Genomic DNA, 23215 nt, shown 5'->3' with positions numbered 1-23215 from the left:
GCACTGACCCGCCTCCTCCCAGGGGTTCTGTTGTAGTCGCTCTTTTAGTGTCCACCTGAGCAGGATCTCACTCCTGGCACTGGGGAGGCTGAACTTACCTTTATTTTGGGGGGATGAGGTGGAGGGGAACTCTGTTCCAGCCCCCGTGGGGAAGAGGCTGGGCACAAAGGAATTTATCCTTTGCATGAAAAGGCATGCACGGTGATTTCTACACAAAATACTTTATTAGTCAGCTAAAAATAGTGATTGGATCAGCAGCCAGAAAGGGAGGAGGGAGCGGGAAGAGTCAGAGTCCAGCACAACACATGGTCCTGGCCCTTTTTCCCCTGAAATGCCTGTGGACAGCAGGAAAAAGCCCCATCACCAGGCTCAGCTTCTCCCTCCCACACCGGCAGGATGCCACAGTAGCAAATAAGTGTGAGCACAGGTAGGGAGCAGCTCCATTTTCACTAGCACTAACCCTGGTCTGTGGCCAGGCCCTGCCTGAGCTCCTCTTGGCCCCTTGAATGCCCCTCAGGAGGTGGCAGCAGGTGACACTCACACGGCAGGGGCTGCACCTGGAGAAGGAAGAGGGAAATGAGGAGTCAGAGGGCAAGGGCGTATCCAGCTCTGCCCCATGGACTCCTCTCCTGCCCCTCTGTCCCCTTGCCACAAGGGAGCTCTCCCACAGCCCCCAGGTGTGCACCACAGCCACAGGCACTGCCAGGCTCACCCCGGCCCCTGCGAGCAGACGTCCGGCGGCTTCTTCTGACACTCAGAAGCTCCTCAGGTGAGGCTGGAGCAGCAGTCACTGCCCTCCTCCCACGAGCACGTCCCTTCCTTGGCCTGTCAGCCTGCTCTTCCTGCTCTTCCTTCTCTTCCTCCTTCTCCTCTGACTTCGGGGGGTTCGCTGCAGCCCTGCGGCGCTGTTTCACGGCACGTGGGGTGACCTGGGTGGGCGTCAGAGCCAGAGCTTACCAAAGTGGGAAACTCCATGTAGGATCATCACCGTGAACTCGTGAGCAGCCCGAGCAAGGCACGGGCAGCAGGAGAGCCAGAGACAGCCACAAAGCTGCTCACCTTGGGGCTCGACGCCTCGGGGTCTGCCTTCAGCTGAGGGCTCTTCTTGCGGGGCGTCTTGCGGGGTCTCTGCCCTGCACGGGAGGATGTGCCCAGCTTAGGAGGGCTGAGGAGAGGAAGAGGCAGAGGCTGCACCCCAAGGGACAGCCCCTGGCACAGTGACCTTGCAGGGATGCTGTGCTGAGTGAGGAACTACAAGATGAAAAACCAGCCGCACCCAGGCAGGTTTGGATGCTGGTAGGGAGCCTTGGGGACAAATGACTTCTGTCTCTTGGTGTCAACAACTGTCACAGGCCTGTCAGCACCCCAGAGAGAATGGCTTTGCTCCTGCCTGTGCCCTTGTGCTACACAGCAAGAACAGGGTTTCCCAGGCTCCAGCCCTCCTGGAGCAAGAGTGGGTCCCACAGGAAGGGGAGAGGAAACTCACCTTTGGGAGCCATGGGGCCAGGCTCTCCCTGTAAGGAAGGGACAGAGCATTGACTGGGGAGCAGTCATTCTGCAGGCAGCAGCAGCAGAATCCCTGCTCCTTCTCCATCCTGCAGCCATTGCAGTGATAGGGAAAAGAGCCACATTTCCCTGGGAAGGCAGGGGAGTTGGACTTGCTCTGCCTGCCCTGTGCCTTGGGGACTCTGCCATCATTCCCTGTACCTGCAAGGCCCCAAACACAGGGCCCAGGAGGGAAGAACAGGGCTGCCAGCCCACCCAAACCCCCCCATTCCCTCCATCTGCTGCAGATTGCTCACCAGCATTAGCTGACTGCCCACCACAAAGGAGGTCCTTGTCACCTCCATGCCCAGGAGCTTGATGGAGAGGGAGACCCCCAGCCAGAGTGTAATGGGAGTCTCAGCAAGCAGAAAACAGCCCAGTGTGCCCTTGGAGGAGTGGTTTGGGGTCTCCCCAGCTCCAGGCAGCAGCCCCAGGCTCCTACCTGGAACCATATAGTCCTGCCACCGCGGTCACGCAGGGAGCTCATGCCAGGCACCAAGTAACACTGCAGCCAGTTCTTAAAGGTGGAGTAATCATCCGAGTGCTCGGGGTCCAAGAGCTGCTTCTCTGGGAGGGGAGACAGGGAAAGGACAGAACCAGAGCAGAAGCTGTGATCACCATGGCAGGGTGGCCCCCCAAACCTGATGCTGAGAATGCAAAGCCCCGGCCTCCCTGCCAGCCCCATTCCCCATTGTCTGTCTTGTCCCCTCACCTGCCATGATGACCTCCATGGGCACGGTGTGGCACAGCTCCAGGAGATCTGCGTTCTCTCGCCTCAGCTTCACCTTCTTGCTCAGCGTCAGGGAAGGATCCTGCGGGCATGGAGAAGGGCAGAGAAGTCACCTGCCAGCTACTTCTGCTTCCTCGGCTTCTCTCCTTCCATCTTTTTCCCTATCTCTTGCCCTCCAGAAGATGAGCTACCACGCTCTCCACACACACGATAGCCCTGAGCTCACCACACAGTAGGCTTCCAACTTAGCTACAAAGCCATGAAAGAGGACTAACACACAAAAACACCAGCAGCAGGTCGTGTAGCTTGTTTTCAGACTTAAAATAGCCACTTCCTCTCCCCTGAGGCCACAACATCTGCCTTTGCTTTACTGCAGCCTTCCCCTTGGAGATTTTAAGCTTGCAAGGTGTTTGTTTCCCTCACCTCTTCCTCTTCACCCACCCCAAAAACACTTGTGGACTTCCTTAGGGCAGGAGACTGGCAGAGTTCATCACAAAGGGCCATGGGCAACCAAACCCCTGCTTCTGGCATCTGTCTGAAAACCTGTTGCTTTCTGAGCCTGTGAAAGCACCTGGTACTCCCCACCTTCTTCCTCCTCTCCTGCTCCTGCTCCTTCAGGGCCTCCAGCACGGTCCGAGCTTTTTCAAAGGGAGGGATCTTCAACCTGAGAGAGTTACACGCCAGCCTGAAGCCTCGCTTCTGCCACTTCCAGTGTCTACCAGGGGAGGAGGCACGGCCGGCTTAGCCAAGGAGCTGTCAAGCTCCAGCAAACTCTTAGACTGAACCTCCGTGGCAGGTCAGCAGGTGCTCAAGCCACCTCACCTGTACAGGATCTCAGCACGCAGGTAATTCCCAATTCCATTGAAATACTTCTGGTTTAAGAGGACCTCACAGATGGGCTTGTCAAAAGCCCTGTCCTCCAGGTTCTTCAGCACGTTCTCCCTGCAAGCGAGCACGGGCCATCAAGAAGAGTCACCTGGACATGTCTGTGCAAGAAAAGCAGCCAAAACCGAGCAGGGGGCATTCCTCAGGACGCTCACCTGAAGGCCTGGTACTCGGAGACGACGCAGGGCCCGCGTTCCGGCTGCCAGGCATCCCCCAGGCGCCAGGACCCGAAGCGCCGGGGGTCGACGAAGCAGAGGGCGCGCGGGGGGCTCTCACGGGTGAGGAAGCGCAGGTGGGCATGGCGGGGCAGCTCGGCGGCGGGGCACAGCCGGAACGACCCCGACATGCCGAAGCGGAACACCAGGTCCTGCGCGGGGGGACCGGCGGCGGGGTCCAGCGCGCTGAGCGTCAGCCGCAGCTCCTTGCCCCGGGCGATGGCCGAGATGCTGTAGGCCTCGCTGCGGAAGGGCACCTCGGGGCCGCGGCCCACGGCAGAGCGTTCCACGCCGCCCGCGAACACCAGCGCTCCGCACGCCCCGTTGATGAAGCGCCCGGCCAGGTGCAGCTCCGGGCACTCCGGCATGGTCGCGACCGCGCAGCACAGCCCGAGCCCGCCGCCACCGCCGGCAGCACGGCCCGCCCCCATTGGCTGCGCGGGGCGCGGCGAGCGCTCCCATTGGCCGCGGCGCGGGCGGTGCGCGCTCCCATTGGCCGCGCGGTGATACCGGAGGTCGGTGCCCTGCCGGGGCGGTCCCGCCGCGGGGAGATGTTGCACAACGCGGCGACACAGCGGACACGGCTCAGCTTCGTCACCCGGACTTTATTGGAGCTGCCCCGAGGACTCCCGGAAACCCGGAGGGAAGGGAAAAGTCCTCCTCCCCAGCCAGGAGCACCAATCTGGACCCCCAACTCAGTGTCGCAGCCTCCCGCCGTGGCCCTTTTCTGGCTCCTCAGAGAAGGGTGTTCATCAGGGTCTGGGCCTGCTTCAGCTCTGCAGAGAGAGGACGGAGATGTGGGGGAGCTGCTGGTATTACAGCATCACTTCCAGCATCCCCTTCCCAGCGTGCCTCCCACAGCAATTCCCCTTGCAGAATCCCCCACGGAGGTCCCTGCTGCCACCCCTCCTGACGCCTCACCTGCCAGCAGCACCCAGAACTTGTTGGCCGAGAGCGTCACAGGAACAGCCGTCATCTTCTCACACTCTCTGTCCCGCACGTTGAAGGTCAGGTGCACCACGGGCTCGTTGACCTCCTGCAGCTCGCTGGAGCTGAGGGTGTAATCCACCCGCCAGCGCACTGAGCCCAGCTGGCTCACTAGGGTGGCAGTGGGATGGGGTCAGCACCCCGGCTCACTCCAGCAGGGTGACCCCCGCAGCCCTAGTGAGACCCAACACCCCACTCACATCGCAGGCTGCAGGCCCTGAGCCTGTCCTGGAGGGGGCTCTGCTTCTCCTCATAGGAACGGCACAACCCGCTGGCATGCTCTGCTCGTGAGGGGACACAAGAGAACTCCTCTGCTCACACCAGGCTTGCAGCTGCCAAACCCCACCAAAGCACCCCAGGGACCGATGGCACAGAAGGGAGGTGATGGCGGACAGCACAGCAGCCAGCCTGCCCTCCACCTGGGTGGAGCAACACCCCACCAAGTCTGGCTCATGGTGCCACCGCGAGGGTTTCCCCTACCTTTGGGCAGTCCCAGCTGCTGCAGCTCGCTTGACAGAGACTCACTGTCTACATTGTGCTTGGCTGCACTGGAGAGGATGAAGCCGAGGACAGCAATGGTCGCCTTCACATCCCCTGACTCTGCACACGGGAGGGAGGGTGAGCTCTGTCACCTTGGGAAGGCATCTGCAGATGCCTTGCTGCCCATCCCTGGGGCATGGCTCCATCGGGGGATCCTGGCAAGGACAGCAGTGCTCACCTAACTTTGCATCTGAGGTCAGCTTCAGGATCTTGTCGTACTGTGGGAGAGCAGAGCATCACACTAAGCACCAGCTAACACGCTCACTACCAGTGTTAACACTAACAATTCTTACCTAGACAGTAATACTAATAACACTGACTATACATAGTAGTACTACTAGTAGAGGCCGGTAGCGTTCTTAACGCTGAGGCTTGCATGAAGAACATGAGATTAATTAATGTCGCTCATTATGCCACTGTAGTGCTGAAACACTTGGCCTCCACTGCAGTAGCCCCACTCTTACCTCGATGGCCTCCCCCAGCAGGTCCCGCAGCACCTGGGCGCAGATCAGCTTCAGCTTCACCGAGGACTGCGGGGGAGAAGGAGGGTGAGCAGCGGGCCCGCAGCAGGCGGGGGCGGGCAGGGGGACGCGGGGGGCGCGGGCACTTAACGATTTTGGCCAGGGTGCTGATCTCGGCCAGCACCCAGTCGGGGCAGTCCAAGTCCCCGCAGAAGCGGAACCGCTGCGGGGAAAGAGGCGGTCAGAGCCCGCAGCGGGCTCCGCACGCCCTCCCCGCTCCCCGCCACCGGCCCCCTCCCCACCATGTCGCCGCCGCTCCCCGGTCCGCGCTGCTACGGCAGAATCCGCCTTTGCGACCCGGAACCACTCCCGGGCCCCTCCCCGCCCCCAGCCCCGAGAGCCGATGGGGCGCTCCGGCAGGCGCTCGGCGGGGCCTTCAGCCGGGAGGCGGGCAGGACCGAGCGCCGGGGCGGGACCGAGCGCCGGGGCGGGACCGAGCGCCGGGGCGGGACCGAGCGCCGGGGCAGGACCGAGCGCCGGGGCAGGGGACGGGCTCTCGGAGCGGCCCCGGGCCCGCCGAGCAGCCCCGGCCCCGCCCGCCAATCCCGGCCCGCCTTGCTCCGCCCTGTCCAATCACAGCCGTCCTTTCAGTCGGGGCGCGGCCCCGCCCGGCTCAGCCCGCGCAGGCGCAGTCCGGCCCAGCGCCTCAGGCCGTGAGGGGAGCGGAGGCGCCGCCTCAGCCCCGCGCTCGCGTCCGGCCCCCGCGGCCGCAGGGCTGCGGCGGGACCGTGGCGTTCGCAGCTCACAGCCCTCGGCGTGAACTCGAGATCCTGTTCTGCTACATGAGCAGCTGCACCTGCCCGTAGGGGGAAGAGGCAGAGGTGGCGGCGAAATAAAGGTTTGTGAGAATGGAGCTGGAACCACTGTAAAGCTGGGATATCATTGAGATGTTTGTAAAGATTGTGGGGATATAATGCTGACCTAGGGGAAATCCTGCTTGTAGAGTTGAAATAAAAAAGCCCTTGGCTTGCCTGAAATAGAGACACGGGGCCTGGAGGTGAAGTAAAAATTGTGGTTGGGGAAAGGCAAAACAGAGCTCCTGGCACTGAGGCTGGAATAGGGACTGCAGAGCCAGAGACAAAGCAGCACAGAAATAAAGATCTGAAATAAAGGCCCTGGGGCACTCGGCATGCACAGCAGGAGCTGCAGTCAGAGCTCTAGAGCTGGAGCTGAGATGAAGCCTGTGGGGCAGGGTCAGGGCTGGAGCAAACACTCCAGAGCAGGATCTGAAATAAAATCCGGTGTCCTGCAAGGAGAAGCACTGTGGAGCTGGAAAAGTGACTGTGGGGCTGGCATGCACATTCTTGCTTTTTTAACTCCCTAGCACTAGGGCTGTTATCCCAGAGCTGGAGAGGACCAAGCCCAGCTCACAGGCACCAGTTAGAGCAGCAGCACATGGCTGTGGTGGTACTGGGAGCCCAGGAGGGAGGGGGGTTCAACACCACGCCCTCAGCAAACACACTTCCTTCACAACTGGGATTCACGGTCTACAAACAGTTTATTTAAGATACAAAATTATTCCTTTAGACGCCTGAGTCTGCATTCTGCTCACGGAGCACCTGGCAGCTGCTGCCACAGGATCAGGGAGAGCTCCTCAGCATCTCCTTCCCACCTACAGCCCCTCTCCAAGTGCCCCCCAGCTGCTGCTGCTTCTCTCCTCAGGCAGAAGTGCTCTGCCACTCAAAGTGACCATCCTCAGGGCCCTGCAGGGGAGAGGGAAGAAGTCACTTTAAACAGCTCCAGTCAAGGCAGGAATGAGGGTCCCTTCCCTCCAGCTCCCCACAGGTTTCTCCAGCCCCAGAGATCATCACCAGGTAACAGAAGAAGCTGTGAGCTGCAGAAACATCAGCTGCCAGGCACAGCAAACAATCCAAGGGCTGCAAAGGCCACTCACCTCTGTCCAGAAGCCCTGGTTATCCATTTGCAACGTCTGGATCCCCACTTCAGGGTCTCTTCTGTCCCAAAGGGCTCTTCCATCCTGCCAGCCCAGCCTCTTGGTCCCCAGGTACTGGGGAGGAGAGCACAGGGTCTGCAGCCCTAGCTGGCCCCACAGAGCCCCTCAGCCCACCCCACACCAGGGCCCCGGGCTGCTGGTGCAGCCCAGCAGACAGAACTGGCCCTTACCACGAGCACGATGGGCGCGGCGATGATGCAGAGGCCACCGATGACCATGATGGCCACTCTGTAGGCTGGGAAGCCCGGCTGGGGTGTGACAGGGTCCAGGGTGTCCTCTGGAGCAGAGCACAGCATTTAGAGCCTGGAGCAGCCCCCACGGGCTGCCAGCCACCCACTCTGCTCCAGGACAAACACAGGGCATTTCATAACACCTCTTCCACACCCTCCATGCCTTTTCCTCCCATCCTAGACCACACCTGCAGCAGAAGGTCTCCAACCCCAATGCCCCAGGCTATGCAGAGGGAAAGGGCACCACTGCTGCTGAAATTCTACTCTCTGCTCACCCCACCAGCCAAGACACCTGACCCTCTCTTCACACCAGGGATCAGGGTGGGGTCAGCTGTGGATCTACTCTGCTCACAGTGGAGGCATGGGGCCTGTGGAGCTCACATAACCACATCCCAGAGGGGAGCTTACCTCCCACAGAGAGAGAGTGTGGATCCACATGGATGTCAGAGTCAGCCAAAGCCTGGTCTGGCCCAACCGAGAGCACAAGTGTCTTCAGAACCTCCACACTGCTTGGAGCAGGGGGACGGAAGATCATGTTCCCATGGCAGATCAAGGAGCCAGGCCTGCAGACAGGGTTGGGAAGAGCTGCAGCAGCTGCCAGTCCCACCATGACCCCACAGTGGCATGGGGTGGGCACTCCCAGCCTCCTCCCAGAGGGTTTGGCTCAGTAGGAAGGGATCTCTGCACTCAGGGAGCCCTGGGAAGGAAGGGCCATCCCTGGAGGTCCAGCACATCACCACTGATGCAACGGCTTCATGCTTGACCTCAGCTTCCTCTGCAAATCCTTCTGAAGCCAGAACCTGCACCTGTCAGCCGATATCTGAAGGGAGACCTCCCTGCCCCAGCAGAGCCCCTGCTCCCACTCACAGGAATTCTCTTATGATCGCTGTCAGGAAGGTGGGGTAATCCCTCAGGGCTCTCGCCACCTGGAAGAAAGGCTGTGCTCAGCTCAGCTCTTTGGACACCCCAAAGCAGCCCCTCTTCCTCCCATGCCTCTTCTTCTCACCCTGCTGGGAGGACCTTAATGCCCTCTTCCCACCAGCCCCATTCCTACCGCATCGCCAAGGTCCCTGGAGAGATTGCAGTGCTCGGCAGAGAGCGGATCCTGAAGCTTCTGGCTGAAGTGTCTGTTGGTGACAACGAAGGAGAGAGGGTACACGTGCAGACCAAGCTTGGAGCCTGAAGGAACAAGAAACAAGTGCTGGCTGTGCAGATTTGGCAGCAACCCTGCCCACACCACACACAGGGACTGTCCTTACCCTCCACCGAGACAGAGGTCAGGTCCAGGGAGAGGCCTGAGAGCGTAGTCAGGGCTTCCAGAACCTCCGTAACGTCAGCATGGACAACTGTGTCTAGGTAGAGGTCTCCAGTGATCTCCGTGTTCCCACCCAGGTGTCTGAGGGGAGAGGAGAGCTCTGAGCAAGGCAGGAGGGCTGGGACCCAGCTCCAGCACCTTCACTGGTGGTTTTCCCCTGAGAGCCCACAGAAGGTGCTCAATTGCAGTTGGCTGCAGCTGCACATCCCCTCCCAGCTTTTGCCATCCTCTCCATCCTGGCCACACAGCCAATTAGCTGCAGAGGGCACAGGAGAGAGTGAGGGTAGTGAAATTAGGAGGTTGGCAGAGGAGTAGCTGCATCCCATACCTGAGCTGGGAGATGGTGAAGTTCCTCACGTGGTAGAGGGCACTGACAGCTGCAGTTACCTGGGTAGGGAGAAGACAACAGTTCACACCTTCCCCTGCTTAGCACAGGTTACTCCACCAGCCAGGCAGCCTGTGCCCATTCTCCCAGCATCGCCCTTTGGAAGAGCCCCCAAGGCTTGGCACACCTCTCTGACCAGCCTCTCCAGAGCATCCATCCTGCTCATCCCAAGCGGGGAGCCGGTGAGGGAGATGGACAGCTTCTCGGGGTCCAGGTTCTCCAGGCTGAAGCCTAGGGGAGATGGGAAGAGTCACGCTCATACCTGTTCATCCAGCTTCCTTGGGAGATACTGTTCAGCCCTGAGCTCATCCCTGGCCACACACCAAAAGCAGAAAGCAGCAGGGCAGCTGAGCGGGGAGGAATCCCTTGGAATGTGGGGAGGGCTCAGGATGTAGCATTTCCCAGCACAGGAGAGCTGGGACAAAGAGGGGAGGCCAGGGAGCCAAGCAGAAGCACTGGCCCACACTGGTCCAGCTGCTTCAGATGCGCACTCCACCACCCTTCACACCCTCACAAGGGTTTTACACAGGCCAGGAGAAGGGATGTTAAGGGAAGGAAAAGCCTGGGACCCCAACGGCATGGGTTTTGGCTTTGAGAGAGGCACAGGGAGGGCGCTTGGCAGCAGCCCTGCTGTGGGAAGACCTTCAGGACTTACCACCAGACTGGACAGACTGGGGCTCCAGCTGCCAGCTGAAGATGCTCCTTCCCTTGCTTGCCTCCGTGACGACTGTCCGGATGAGGTGGGACTTGGTGGGAGCAGGAGCATCCCCCCGGAACAGAACCTCCCCTCGCACCACCACTGAGCCATTCCTGGGAGGGAGAGGAGACAGTGGGCAGCACACCTGCTGCCTTTTTTGTCCCCAGGTGCTTTTATCCATCAACTCAGACAGGGATCCCTCAGGATGATGACACCAGTGAGGGAGCATAGCCCCTCACAGTGACCTGTCTGGAGCATTTTCCTGGGCAAACCCTTCCCTCCAAGCCAAACCCGCAACAGCTTGGACAAAAACAGAGACCACTGCTTCTTCCAGCAGGATCCATCTTTATTACACACACTCCAGTATTTATGTTTCTGCTATGGGAAAGTCTGAAGAAAGTCTCAGGAACACCCAAGAGGGAAGCCAAAACAGCCTACACCAACAAACATTGGTTAGAGCAGACGATTCTGCCCTTATCAGCCATTCACTCCAACATCCACCTCCCAGCCTTCTGGGAGGCAAAGGAAAAACATTCACACACGCTGTTTATGGCTGCAGCCATTCCTCTGGCAGGCACCTTCCCCAAGAGAACAGAGAGTCTCTGTCAAAGTCAAGTGGAACAAGTTGCTCTTCTACACTGGTCTCTCTTAAGGCCAGGGGGGCTACCTCAGGCCACTGCTTCTTCACAACCCAGCCCTCCACAGCAGCTGCACACTCACATGAACTCAAGGACATTTGCCTGCAGGAAGCTCCTGTAGCTGGACAGCATCTGGTTGAGCTGGAAGGAAGAAGCACCTGGTAATTAATTGAGAAGGTTTCCCAAGCTCCCCCATGTGAAGGGGACATGTACAAGCAGGTGGGCAATAAACAGAGGGAAGCCAGCTCAGCCTGCCTGGGGAGGGCACCCCGGCACCCCAGGGAGTGCCAGCCCTCTGGGAATGCCTGGGGATGAGCTGGGACACCCAGAGCAGCCACAATCACCTAGCAATAATACCATGTGCCATGGCTCTGCGGGCTGGCAGAGGTGAGGGGAGCCCAGTCCCACCTCAGACCAAGCTCCAGCGGAGCAGTGCCAGGGGTTTACCCACCTCCACCAAGCTCAGGTGGGCAACCAACCAACCAAGGGCTGATGCAGCACCCAGTCATCTCCCCCCAGCAGGGCCTGGCACCACCTCCAGCCCCCCAAAGTGCCAAATCTGTCCCAGCCACCTCCAGCACCCACCATCAGTCTCACATCTCCCTCCAGCTGCCGGTAGCTCTCCGAATTCCTGCTGCCCAGAGCCGGGCCGTAAGCGATGCCCAGCAGCCGGAATTGCAAGGGCAGCACGTGCACAGGCTGTGCGGGCAGGGGGAGGCTGGAGGGGTGGGATGCAGGGGGTTTCATCCCTGTGGAGCCAGGTCTGCCCTCGCTCATCAGCTCTGCTGGGCTGGAGGCCGCTCTGGTGGCTGCAGGGAGATGCTCTGTGGCTGTGGAGGAGCGCTGGGAAGTGCTGGAGCCGCTGGACACGACGTGGGCAACGAGGGTCACTGCTGTGGGCACAGCCAGGGTCTGGGAGCTGAGCAGGGAGCTGGCCACATGCCCAGCTCCAGGAGAAGTCGGCAGGCAGCATGGAGCTGTCACGCTGCTGCGGGTGGCAGCGAGGGGCCCCGGCTCAGAGCCACGCTGCACAGCCGGCTTGGTAGAGCAGGGGGGAGGCACAGAGCCTGGGCTGGCAGGGCCGGGCCCTGCTGCAGTGGGAACGGCTCCCACTGACGCTGTCCTGGGCTCGCTGTGCCTGGATTCTCCCATCACAAACATCTGTCCGAGCTCTGGGATGACATCGGTGCCTGTGGAGCTCATCCCAGCCACGGTGGGACCTGCAGGGCTGGGAGCCCTGGGCTGTGCTGGGGAGGCTCCAGGGGACATTGGTTGCGCAGGGGCAGACGGCCACTCACTCTGTGTCCCCGAGGTGACAGCAGCAGCTCCAGATTCCACCGTGGGAAGGGGAGAAGGCAGCCCGTGCTGACTGTGGGCACCAGGAGCTGTTGCAGTGGTAGGAAGCGATGCCAGGACAGCATCCAGGAGTCCAGACCCATTTCCTGGAACCGGGGCCAACAGAGCACCCACCAAGGGAGCAGCTGCCCCAGGCAGGGCAGTGCCAGCAGTGCCCCAGAGCCCCTCTGGTGTCAGGGCAGGGGGCACCCCCACCGTGCCCGGGCTCAGCTGGGCCGAGCTGGGTGTCTCTTGCGGGGAGCCAGCACCCGTGGGTGTCCATGTGGGGACATCGGGCAGGACCTGAGACCCTGCAGCTGCCCCTCGGAGCGGCACCACTCGGTTGGGTGTCACCTGCGCCACTGCAGCCCCTGCAGAGGGGCCAGAAGCAGCTGTGGGGAGGGAAGGAACGTGCAGCCATACCTGGCAGGTGGCAGGGACCCCAGCAGCTGGCACGCTCCAAGCTCTGGAGGTGGCCTCACATCCCCTCTGTGGGCTCTGGGGCTCTGCTGTGCCCGCTGGCTGCCCCAGGCCCCCAGCTGAAGTCACTGCTGGCATCTGTGTGGCACCACGGGAGCCTGGTCCTGCTCTCGGGAGGCCTCCCCGAGCAAGCTGATGCCCGGAGCCAGGACTGGGGACACCCTCCGGCTGGAAGGGCCAAGCTGAGGTAGCAGGCACCCTTTTGCCAGGCCGCTGTGCGAGGGACAGCGTCACAGGCACTGCTGTGCCCAGCCTGAGCCCTTCCCTGTCCCCAGATCCAGGCTGCCACTGCAGGGAGGTCCGAGATGTCCCTGTGGCCGCAGTCCCTGTCCCCAGGCTCCGTCCCCCAGCACCTGTCCCAGGGGTCACAACTCCTTGGAGCCCTGGGAAGCAGCCCGAGGAGAGGAGGTCCCCACACGCTGTCCCCAGACTGTCAGCCACCCCTCGCTGGGAGGCTGAGGAGCCCGGGGGACCCCAGGTGACAGCAGCCAGAGCACCCAGGCCGTAGGGGACAGCAGAGGCACACACACACACGGCCAGCAGCAGGAAGGCTCTGCACCACAGCCTGCTGGCAGGGACAGCCACACGGGCAGCAGGACACAGGGCTGTGCCCACAGCCCCTTCCCTCTCAGCACGGAGCATCGTTCCTGCCTGCAGGGCAGCAGCAGCCTCCGGGGGGCTCGGTGGTCCAACCCCTCGGCTCATCTTGGGAGAGGCCACGGCGAGAGCTCAGCTGCGGAGAGGGACAGCAGGAGATTTAGGGTGGGTCTCTGCAGCTCCCACATCCCAGGGCCTGGCCCATCCCCAAGCTTCCCATCCCCAGAGCTCCTTATTAAAACCCCTTCCTTCTCCCCAGCAGCCTCCCAGCTCAGCAAAGCCTGTGCCGAGCCTCAGCATCTCCTGGGAAGCTCCCAGAGCAGCACAGGGTTGTAACCAGCCCCAGGCCCGGACACTGCCTCATTCCCCACCCCAAACACCCACCTTGTCCCCAGAAACCTCCCCAAGGAGGACCAGGACCACCAGCACCCCTCACCTGGCAGCACCCCTGCAGAAGAGAGCACCAAGGCCCAGCCAAACCCTGCCTTTTATCTGGTTTCCCAGGGGGAGGATGTGGCTCCATCCCAGCTGTTCCCAATTAACACACAAACTCATCTGCACTCTCCCAGGTGCGGCTGGAGGGGTCTCAGCTTCCCTCTGCTCCCCATGGAGCACTCAGCAGCAGAAGGAGGGGGTGGGCCTGTCCCTCCGGGCAGGGTGATCCCCAAACCCTGCGGATGCTCCCCAGAACTCCCTGTTTGTGAGGTTGTGGCAGTGCTCACCTGCTGGGCTCCCCTAACTGGGGCTGACAAATGTGGGTTGCAGCGCTTGGCCTTTGGGATCAGGCAGATTCTGTGCCTGATGGACGCTCACAAGGGGGAGGGTCTCAGGGGGCCCCACTGGGTCAGCCCAGGCTGCATCCCTGAGCACCCCAGACTCTCCTGCCCAGTTTCTGATGCCCAGACATCCACCAGCATCCTCTTACCAGGCTGTCACCCGGTGTCTCGGTTTGAAAAGACTGGAGTCTGCTGAGGAAGGAAGAGCTTCCCTTGAAATAGAGAATGTAAACTCACTCCCTCGGAATTGTTATAATTTTGAAATTAAGGGGCTCTCTGGAAAAGAGACGGGAGAAGAAATAACAGTTCTTTATTAGGGAAGGAAAAATAATTAAAATACCAAATGTAGTAATACAAAACAACACTGACAGGACAGAGTCAGAACAACACCTGACGCCCTGTTGGTCCTCCTCCTCCCACTTCCTCCGCACAACGCGGGCGCCGGCCGAGGAGGGGCAGCGCCCCCCGTTCCCCCGTCCGCGCCGAGCCCCCACCCGAGCCCGTAGCGATGCGCCGGGGGAGGCTCCGCGCCGCAGCCGCAGGTGAGTGCGGGCCCGGAGGGATGCGCGTCCCGCAGGAGCCGCGCTGGAGCGGAGCGATGCGGGGGCAGCGGGGCGGGGGGACCCCCAGCCCGCGCCGCGCCTGCCTTGGGCTCCCTCGGCGGGTGAAACCCTCGAGCAGGGGGAGATCCCTGCACGCCTTCCTCGGGATCGTCTGCTTCTCCTTGGGCCGTGCAAGGCAAAACGGGTTACAGGCTCCGGATCTCGGGATTTTACCCATTTATGGACACTTGGGATCGTGCGGCTGATTCGCAGCCTGAGTGCGCTCAAGCTCCTGCGAGAGGTTTCTTTTGGGGGTGGCCGGAGTGTTGCCCACACTGATGCGGTGGCCGTGGCTGTGCGGAGGGGACAGAAGGACGGCCACGGCCACCCACCCTGCCACATCCATACCTCGTGTCCTGGCAAGGGCCTGCGAGCACCGAGGGGGTCCCAGCCGTGACCGTGGCCAACCTTGGATGTGAGTGACAGCGATGGGCCGGAACGGGATCGATGCGTTCCGGAGGGGTTTTAATGCCCCGAGTAGAAGGGGACGCAGTCACTGAGCCCTTCTGGTGACTGCTCATTGCTCCGTGAAGTTTTGGGGTTTTTTACGTAAAAGTGAATATTCCTTGGCGGGAGTGGGGGGGGGTTCAGCTTTAATCGCAGACAAGCCGTGGCTTGGTGCATGCATTCCAGAGGGATACTGCCTTAAAAAGCAGCTGGCTTGGTCCACGGGAAGTCTCCGGCTGGGCTTTTGCCCGCCTGGGAGAAGCTCGGGAGCTGCAAACTTTGTGGAAAAGGGACAAGAAGTGGAATGGGGGAGCTGGGAGGGCGGACGCCTCCTGTTTGTTCCCCCAAATGACCGAAGCTGCGGGGAGCGATGCCGGTGAGCTCATCCGAACTCGCCGGACATGGGAACGGTGACCTCCTCGGCAGGATCCCGAAGTGCCCGAGGTTGTGAAAGCAGGCTTGCAGGCGGCCGGGGGAATCCGCCTCCTTCCCGCTGGGGTCCGGGGAGACCCCGGGAACCCCCCCGTGCCGCAGCACCTCGGCGGGGCTGGGGTTGCTGGGTGGCAGCGGGTTTAGGAGATTTTCCTGCTCGATTGCTGCGGCTTGGCCGGGAGTTGGCGGCTGGTTTTGGCATCACGTGGCGATGGAGGAGGCGGGAGACTGCGGTGAGAGGCTCCCGCTCCGGGCATCGCATCCCGGGGAGAAAATTCCGGAGAGCCTGCGCGCCCCGCTGATAACACGCACGGGCGCATTGCTGGCAGCTGTCGGGGCAAAAAGAGATGTCTGAGGTGTTCCCAACGGCCTTGGCAGGCCGAGGAGGAGCGGGAGCCCTCCCGTGTCCTGTGGACACCCAAAACACGGCAGATAAGGCTCCCGCGGGAGCTTATCAGGGAGGCTTCGCTGCTGCTGCTGGCACGTGTTCCCTCTGCGCTTGGTTTTGCTTTTACTCCCTCCCGGCCGAACGGCCCCGTGTGGGAAGAAGGCCTGAGAAGAGGGAAGGGGGGAAAAGAAGGAAAAGAATATTAAAGGAGCGGAATAACGGGTTGTGTTTATTCCACCCGCTGCTTTTCCGTGCTGTAGCGTTTTGGAATTACTGGCTGCATGTGTTGGGGTTCTTGCAGGCATCCTCCAGCGCTGATTCCCACGTGTCCCTCTCCTCCCCCGCTGGCTGGGATATTCCCAGAGGGAAAAGGCTGATGGTGACAGCAAAAGCCGAGCAGTTTTCATGGCGTGGTGCAGGTGTGGGGGTGGCACTGGTTGGGCGAAGTCCCTGTGGATTTCATGGAGAGAGGGAGCTCCTCTCCCGAATTTGGTGAACGAGCTCAGCCCTATCAGACAATCCCTCTGCCCGGCTCCGGGCCTGCAGCGGGATCACTCGTCCTGCTCTGCAGCCCTCCAGCCAGAACTGAACTCGGAGCTGGGTGAAACAGGGTGACTGCATCGTGCCCGGCGGCGTCGCCCGATGCCGTGGTGACAGCGGGGCCGGTGTCACAATACCCCCACGGTGGGGAGTTGCAGATCCCCGGGGCTTCAGGGAAAGGGAAGAAGCAGCCGGGAAACTCTGGGACTCACAAGACCCCAGATTTCTGTCCCAGCTTGTCCAGCCCTAACATTGCCACAGCTGGGAAGGGATCCCATGGCTGCATCGCCCTCCCATGCAGCATCTCCCAGGGAGATGGATTGAAACACCACCCTCCCTAGGCACCCCTTTTGGAAGGAAAATAACCCAGCCTGGGCTTTCCTTCAAGCTTGCTTCCATTGGAAGGGAGCTGTTTTCCCTGGATCTAAGTGCTGGCAAATTTAATTGGCCCTGCATGTCTTGGGAATGACCCCAGGGACTTATCCTGAGGATAAAACTGTTGGAAATGATGTGGGGGAGCTGCTTCCAAGGGTGCAAGCAGGGAGGGAAGCACCGCGGCTCCCGTGGGGGTTCCCAGGGGATTCCAGGGAAGCAGTGTCCTTCCTGGGAAGTGATTAATTGTTGAGGCTTCATGGGAAACCCGCCGAGAAGGCTCAGTGAGGGGTGCAGCCTCAGTTGTGCTGTTTTGGGGTGGGCCGGGGAGCTCTGGTCCCCTCTCAGCAAACCTGCAGCAGCAGTGGCTCGCTCCCTTATCTCCCCCACAAGTTTCCCCTGCTGTTGATATGGCTTTTATCTTATCTCCACGTGCTCTTCCTCCATTTCCTCCTTGGCTTCTCTGCTAATACTGCCACAAAAGGAAAAAAAAAACTCACCAAAATTGAAAGATCCTACTGCAGGGAGTCCATCCCTGGGCTTGGGGTTGCTGGGCCGTGCTGGGTGACAGGGGATGACATTTGGCCGTGCTGGGAGGGTGCTGAGTGGTGCTCATGTTTGTCCTGGGGCTGCTTGGGTGATGTACAGGATGCTCAGGTGATGCTGGGGGATCCTGGTTGATGGTCCAGTGCTGCTCTTGGGGCTCAGGTGATGGTCAGGTGTCTCAGTGGGATGCTCAGGAGACGCTGGGTGGTGCCAGGTGATGCTCAGAGGACACTTGGGGTTCTTGGGATGCAGGACTGTGCTGGGCCGGGCTGCCAGCTCCACCTGCTGGCACCCAGGGCACCCACCGCCTGTCACTGCGGGCCAGCCCCCACCCCACAGCAGCCCCAAATCCCCTAAGGGAGAGGCTGGGCTGCTGCCTGCGGGTAAAAACCTCACGTCACTTTACAAGGCGAAGCCAGGGATGGGAATTTTGGGCACTCCGTGTCTGCTGGCTCCTCACGTGAGCTGAGCCAGCTTTGCTCCCTGCTGCCTGCAACAGAGGCTCTTTGAGCTTTGGAACTAAAGCAGCCAGAGCTTTCCAGGACTTTTCCAAGGAGAGGGATGGAGAAATGCCCTGCCAGCCTCCCAGGACTCCCTCCACTGGCAGGGAGGGTCGGATCCTGTGGAAAGGGGAGATCCCTGCACAACTAAAGCCCTCACGACTGGCCACGCTGTAGAAAGTGTACAGAAGACTGCATCTCCCATTCATGCACACACAGTTATTGGACCTGCAGTGACATTCCCCTGTGGAAATGGACTCGGATGTGCAGAGATTCCCTGTCTTGATCCGAGGCCTGCCTGATCTTAGCACTAAAAGTTTGTGCTAAGATTAGCAGATATAATTATATTTATAGCTGTTTTGTTACTGTTTTCATCAGAAGTATCTTGTTTGGAGGCCAAATATTAGTCAAACTACTTTTACACATTGTTACTTTCACTTTTGCTAAGTTTATTTTGTGTCTTTTCTTGGAGAAAAAGAAAAACGATGTGGGAAAAGCTTTTTATGTTACAGAAGTAAAACTATGTTTCAACCAAACTTAGCCTGGGAGTTAGTGTAAGGATTTATGCATATTTGGAACAAAAAAGGCATGCACTAACCTTCCATGTTCTGCCTCAGAAGGCTTGAAATTTATGATGATGAGGCTACATTTTTCAGAGATATTAACAGGAGAACTGAGCAATCTCGACAAAGTACTAGAAAAAAATGTCACATGACCTTCTGTCCCATTCTATTGAAAACCACCACCGTGGAAGATTTGGAGTGAGCAGCAGCAGAAGAGAACTGATGGGATGTTTGAGCTGGGGTGGTGCAAGAGGCTGGAATGTAAATGGTTAATGCCTCAAACAATGCAGCATTTGCAGTAACTGCCCAGGAGCACAGGGCACACCCCCATCCTGGGCTGCAGTTACCTGTTGGACAAGATAAGGGCAGAGGCTGATAAGAGACAAATCCTGCCAAGTGCGATGGTGCTTTCTGGTGCTGCCAGTGCCCCTACACTTGTGGCTCAGCTGTAAAAACTCCCCTTCCCGGGACATTCAAGTTTAGCCTGCAGATATTCATCCCCTCTGATGGGCCATAATTGGCCTCTCAAGTGCACCTACACTTAAAAGAAAAGGTGCCACAGGCAAACAAATACACCGAGGTGTCCCGTGATCCATAGCCCTACATCACCCGGAGTAAAACTCCCTGCCCCAGGAGAGGTACCCAGGCGTTCCCACTGAGCCTGAGCATTGTATTAATCCATGGAACTTTGTGTTTCCTTCGCTTCCCTCATCCCAGATAGATCATCACAGTGGAATTGCAACCTCCCAGTCTTGTTGGAAGATCCATGGGTGGTGGGATCTTTCTACTCTTACCCTTTCCTTCCCTTTCTTTTCCTTAGGCATTTTTGAAGTGTTATTTTTATGCTTTTATATTGCTGTATTGCAGTAGACAATAACCAAAACAGCTCCACTGCAACCAAACTGTTTTAAAATAAACCCTGTATTTTTATGTCTAGAGTTATAAACACGAGTTATTCAGCATTGTTTCACTCTAATCAGCCCCCAGAGATCCATTAACAAGAACCTGGATTATGCTCACCTTGTAGGGTGGCTTGTAACCCTCTGTCACCCTGTGCCACCACAGGCTGCTGGCATTGGGCACTTGCCTTGCTCATGGCTTATTCTCTCTCTTTTCCAGGAAGGCCAGCTCACCTCTCCTGTGGGGACACTGGCACCAGTGTGTAAATGGCCTCAAAACTGTACTCACAGTCTGCAGACCCTGTAATTTTCAAGAAGCTACCTCGTCTGGAACCCGCCACCGACTTCCTGCCCAGGAAAATCCCCGGCACATCCAGCCCTGTGCCCCACCCTGGCTCTGAAAACCATTTCAACTACAAGGGCTCCTACTTTGCCTGCCTGCTGCAGAGCCCCAGGGGCCCCAAGCAGCCCCCAGCTGGCTGGAGCCCCACACCTGCCTACCTGCACTACGGCCCCGGTGCCCTGAGCCAGCCCGTGCCAGCTGAGGGGCCACTGCTGAGCTTCCTGCTGTACCCACCAGAGAGCCCTGACACCAGGCTGCAGCCCCCGGACAGCCAGAAGTGCAAGGACAGCCTGATAAGTCCAGGCCACCCCCCATCGCCCCGTTCCTGGAAGCAAGTTGTCCCTCTGCCCAGAGCCAGAAGAAAGTGCTGGAGGTCCCCAGCCTCAGCCTGGACCCCTGGCCCAAGCTCCAGCTGCCTGACACCAGCCCAGTGATGCAGGAGAGGTCAGCAATGTGCTACCCACCCCCCCCATACCCGCTGTCACCCCACAGAGCTGGCCCCCTCTACCAGCCCCCAGCTCCCACTGCGGGGGAGCCCAGTGTCCTGCCCAGCTTTGGCTACGTGGGAAGCAGGGAGCCCTTTCCTGGCACCTACCTCAAGCCCCAAGATCCCAGCAGTTATTTTCCCAGCCCCTTGGAGCCCTACGTGCCGAGGACAACGAGTGCCAGGCTGGGGGCGGCGCTGAGGGATGCTGAGCCACCCAGGGATGCCGAGCTGCCCAGGAACACCGGGTACCCAGGCTTTGCCGTCAGCCCGGGAGATGCATCCGCGTTCCACGCCTCCTTTCCCGGCACGGAGCCGGGGTGTGAGCAGCACAGGGTAGACAGTCCACAGTGGCGAGCAGCTCCGAGGCACAGCAGCGCTTTCCAGCCTGTCTGCACCCCAGAGAAGCTTTCTGGGGGCTCCGGTGGGCTCGCTGAGTCATTTCCCAAGAGAGGAGGGAGCTGGGAGAAGCCCAGGCAAGGGGAGGAGGAGCACCTATACCCAGGGAGGAGGAACAACAGCCCGGCCCCTCAGGACACCCCCCATGGGGGACCAGGGCAAGGAGATGCCTGCAAGGTCAAGGATCCAGCCAAGGAGCTCATCCACGCATCTCTGTCCTTGACCCCCATCAAAGGGCTGGAAGACCTGAGGGACACCAAGGCTTTGTCATCCTCCCCACCGATGCCTGTGATCCACAATGTCTTCAGCCTGGCACCTTACCAGGAGTATCTGGAGAAGGCCAAGGTCACAGACCCCATTCTTTTCTGCAGGAAGCATCTGTGGGAGGACTCCTCACCCCCAGACACGGGTGGCAGCCAGGAGCCTGCTGCCCTCAGAGACGTCTCAGTGGTGTCCAGCCTGAGGTCAGGCAGTGATGCAGTGCAGAGCCAAGGGGAAAGCTCTTACAGGAGCATCCCTAAAAAGCCAAAGCCTGTGGCCCAAGAGCTGGAGTCTCAGGAGGGCAGCCCTGACAGGGTGGGCACTGAGGAGCCACCCCCTAAGGAAATGGTGCTGGACCTTAGCTTCAAGAAGAGTCTGGTAGAAGCTGGGGACACCCAGAGACCCACTGGCTGTGCGGAGGGGACACTGGACCGAGAGGACAAGGAGGAGAAAGAGGCTGCAGGAGGGAAGGTGGGGTCGGGAGAGGCTGCACAGCCCCGGGTGCCTGAGGCGGACTCTGGGGACAAGAGCAGCTTCCAGAGCTCAGCCAACTTCATGTTCCAAAAATACAAGCTGCTGCCCTCCCTCCCACCCAGCACTGAGCCCACCCAGCAGGATGGCAGCTCTCAAGCCCCCCAGCCCAGCCCCCCCAGCAGCACCCCCGCACCAGCTCAGCCAACCTCCTCTCCATCCAGCACCCCCCTGTTCCCACAGCCTGGCCCCCAGCTCAGCATCATCCTAGCCCCAAACCCTCCCCAGATCCTGGTTCCCAATGCCCCCTCCACTCCAGAGGAGGAGAAGGTGTTGGTGGTCAAGAAGGTTGGTGTTGTCCCCTCACAGAGCCCCTCGGGGCAGTACTTCACCTCCCTGCACACCTTGCTCTGTGACACAATTTCAGGCTCAGTGTCCCGCTCCTCCCCAGAGCTCCTGCAGGAGTGGCTGAAGAAGGCTGAGCAGGCAGAAGAGCTGGGAGAGATGCCCAAATCCCTGCCCAGCCCCAAAAATGGCTCCAAGGCTCCCAGTCCTCAGAAGCCCAGCAACGGCAAGGAGATCTGGCTGGCTTTCCAGGACGTGGCCAAGCTCCTCACCGACCTGCTCTCCCAGCTGAAGACCTTCATGGCCGCTTGCCCTTTCCCCCACGTCGTCCGGGCAGGAGCCATCTTCATCCCCATCCACGTGGTGAAGGAGAAGCTCTTCCCAAAGCTGCCTGGGAGCTTTGTGGACCAAGTGCTGCAGAAGCACAAGGTGGAGCTGCGTCCCACCACCTTCTCGGAGGAGAAGCACCTGAGGGACCTGGAGCTGAAGAGCTGCACCTCCCGCATGCTGAAGCTCCTGGCGATCAAGTGGCTTCCCGAAATCTATCCTGACCTGCTCAACCTCCACTGGCACAACTCCATCCGGCAGCAGCTCGGTAGGTAGCCTGGCATCTCCTGGGGATGGGTTCCTGGGGCTCTCCCAGGGATGTTCCAGCTGCACTTGCCCTCCAGGTGCTGCTGTTGCTGGGGAGCATCCAAAGGCGCCTCAGCATCCCTGTCCTACCGAGGGTTCTGCGCAGCTTTTCCTCTGTGGGTTGTGGACGGGGAAAGTTTGAGCTGGAAGGGAGAAAATGCATCCCGGGGGTGTCAAGGAGGTTTCAGTCAGTTCCAGACCACCTCTGTATGGTAGACAGGTAAAAGAGTTACAGAACAAAGGCCTTATGAAATCAGGCCTTGCTCTGCTAAATTGCCAAAGCTAGCCTGTCACTTCTTCTCAGTGCACTTACAAGTTCCCATGTGAAGCTATTTTGAGAGTGGGAGTTTGTTAACACCATAGTCTATTCTGAGGGCAAAAAACAAATGCCCCACCAATAACAAGGGATTTGTCCCATGAGAATCAGTGGAAAAACAAATGTAAACTCACAAAAAATACAGAAGATTGATAGATATCCAAAATACCATGTACTGACCAATAAACTGGGTGTAACTGTGTTGCCAGCCAATGAAATATGACTCAGTGCCTTCTGATAACCCTATAAAATATGACCTATACAATAAAGATTCGGCTTTCTGCATTAAGAAAATGGAGCCACGGCTAATTTATTCCAACATATGGTGATCCTGAAGACGCGAGACGAACAGCCGGTTGCGAAAGAAGAAGGTAAAAGAGCCAAGCTGACTGCGGGACCCGCTAGTGAGCCGGAACTTAGAGATGGAATATATAAAGTCGTGAAAAGAAGGTTGCACCTGGCCGCGAGCACGGCTGAGGCAGTAATGAACAACAGCCTGCAGCGAGACGAGACACAGCACACAAACACAACTGCCAGCAGCATCACCGGCCGCAGGATTAGCACAAAAAGGAATTCAAGCCATGAATATACAAAGTAGGAAAAGGCTACAGCTACAGTCAGCAACAGGATCAGTGTGGAACAAGCAAAGACAAGAACCAGCCATTGAAGTGGAACCTGGGCGGTGAGTGCAAGTGGTCACAGAAAACGTGGAAAACATAGAGGCGAACACAACTCCCGGGAGAAAGCGAGCACCCAGTGAGAAAACAAATGCAAACCCAGCCACCGATCCATACGTGGTCCTGAACCACGGAGCATACGTGGCTCCTCTCCTTATCAAAGAGAG

General features: G+C 59.3%; 4 protein-coding genes across 8 annotated transcripts; 1 reads left to right on the top strand and 3 right to left on the bottom strand.

Moving 5' to 3' along the window:
• Positions 1-205: 205 nt before the first annotated feature.
• On the bottom strand, positions 206-3838 carry NEIL1 (nei like DNA glycosylase 1). Of its 5 annotated transcripts, XR_011003908.1 has the most exons (10): positions 3316-3838; positions 3098-3217; positions 2861-2990; positions 2258-2357; positions 1988-2112; positions 1487-1514; positions 1060-1133; positions 713-929; positions 461-557; positions 206-335 (listed from the first exon to the last, which is right to left on the bottom strand). XR_011003908.1 is itself a non-coding variant. In XM_068204398.1 (9 exons), the coding sequence occupies exons 1-9, from the start codon at positions 3804-3806 to the stop codon at positions 538-540; spliced, it is 1305 nt and encodes a 434-aa protein (XP_068060499.1). In that variant the 5' UTR covers positions 3807-3838; the 3' UTR covers positions 206-537. The 5 variants fall into 5 exon arrangements, 4 of the variants coding, with proteins under 4 accessions (XP_068060499.1, XP_068060500.1, XP_068060501.1 ...); XM_068204398.1 differs by having other exon boundaries at positions 206-557; XM_068204399.1 differs by having other exon boundaries at positions 206-557; positions 2861-2939.
• Positions 3839-3960: 122 nt separating this feature from the next.
• On the bottom strand, positions 3961-5751 carry COMMD4 (COMM domain containing 4). The gene is made up of 8 exons (XM_068204407.1): positions 5666-5751; positions 5515-5586; positions 5367-5432; positions 5081-5120; positions 4843-4962; positions 4563-4643; positions 4297-4473; positions 3961-4151 (listed from the first exon to the last, which is right to left on the bottom strand). Exons 1-8 carry the CDS (start codon positions 5666-5668, stop codon positions 4111-4113), a joined length of 600 nt encoding a protein of 199 aa, XP_068060508.1. The 5' UTR covers positions 5669-5751; the 3' UTR covers positions 3961-4110.
• Positions 5752-6902: 1151 nt separating this feature from the next.
• On the bottom strand, positions 6903-11803 carry LOC137481787 (uncharacterized). The gene is made up of 12 exons (XM_068203690.1): positions 11228-11803; positions 10725-10783; positions 9963-10117; positions 9435-9538; positions 9251-9309; positions 8867-9003; positions 8662-8786; positions 8475-8533; positions 8016-8170; positions 7548-7654; positions 7318-7431; positions 6903-7126 (listed from the first exon to the last, which is right to left on the bottom strand). Exons 1-12 carry the CDS (start codon positions 11801-11803, stop codon positions 7082-7084), a joined length of 1695 nt encoding a protein of 564 aa, XP_068059791.1. The 3' UTR covers positions 6903-7081.
• A 3446-nt stretch (positions 11804-15249) lies between these two features.
• On the top strand, positions 15250-22204 carry LOC137481785 (uncharacterized protein C15orf39 homolog). Its single transcript, XM_068203688.1, has 3 exons — positions 15250-15255; positions 19411-19653; positions 19716-22204. The coding sequence occupies exons 1-3, from the start codon at positions 15250-15252 to the stop codon at positions 22023-22025; spliced, it is 2559 nt and encodes an 852-aa protein (XP_068059789.1). The 3' UTR covers positions 22026-22204.
• Positions 22205-23215: the final 1011 nt, after the last annotated feature.

The sequence above is a fragment of the Anomalospiza imberbis genome, chromosome 13, assembly GCF_031753505.1.
Source record: "Anomalospiza imberbis isolate Cuckoo-Finch-1a 21T00152 chromosome 13, ASM3175350v1, whole genome shotgun sequence".
In the NCBI taxonomy this organism is placed as follows: Eukaryota; Metazoa; Chordata; class Aves; order Passeriformes; family Viduidae; genus Anomalospiza; species Anomalospiza imberbis.
The sequence above is the reverse complement of the archived record's forward strand: the minus strand, read 5'-3'. Positions and strand labels throughout refer to the sequence as shown.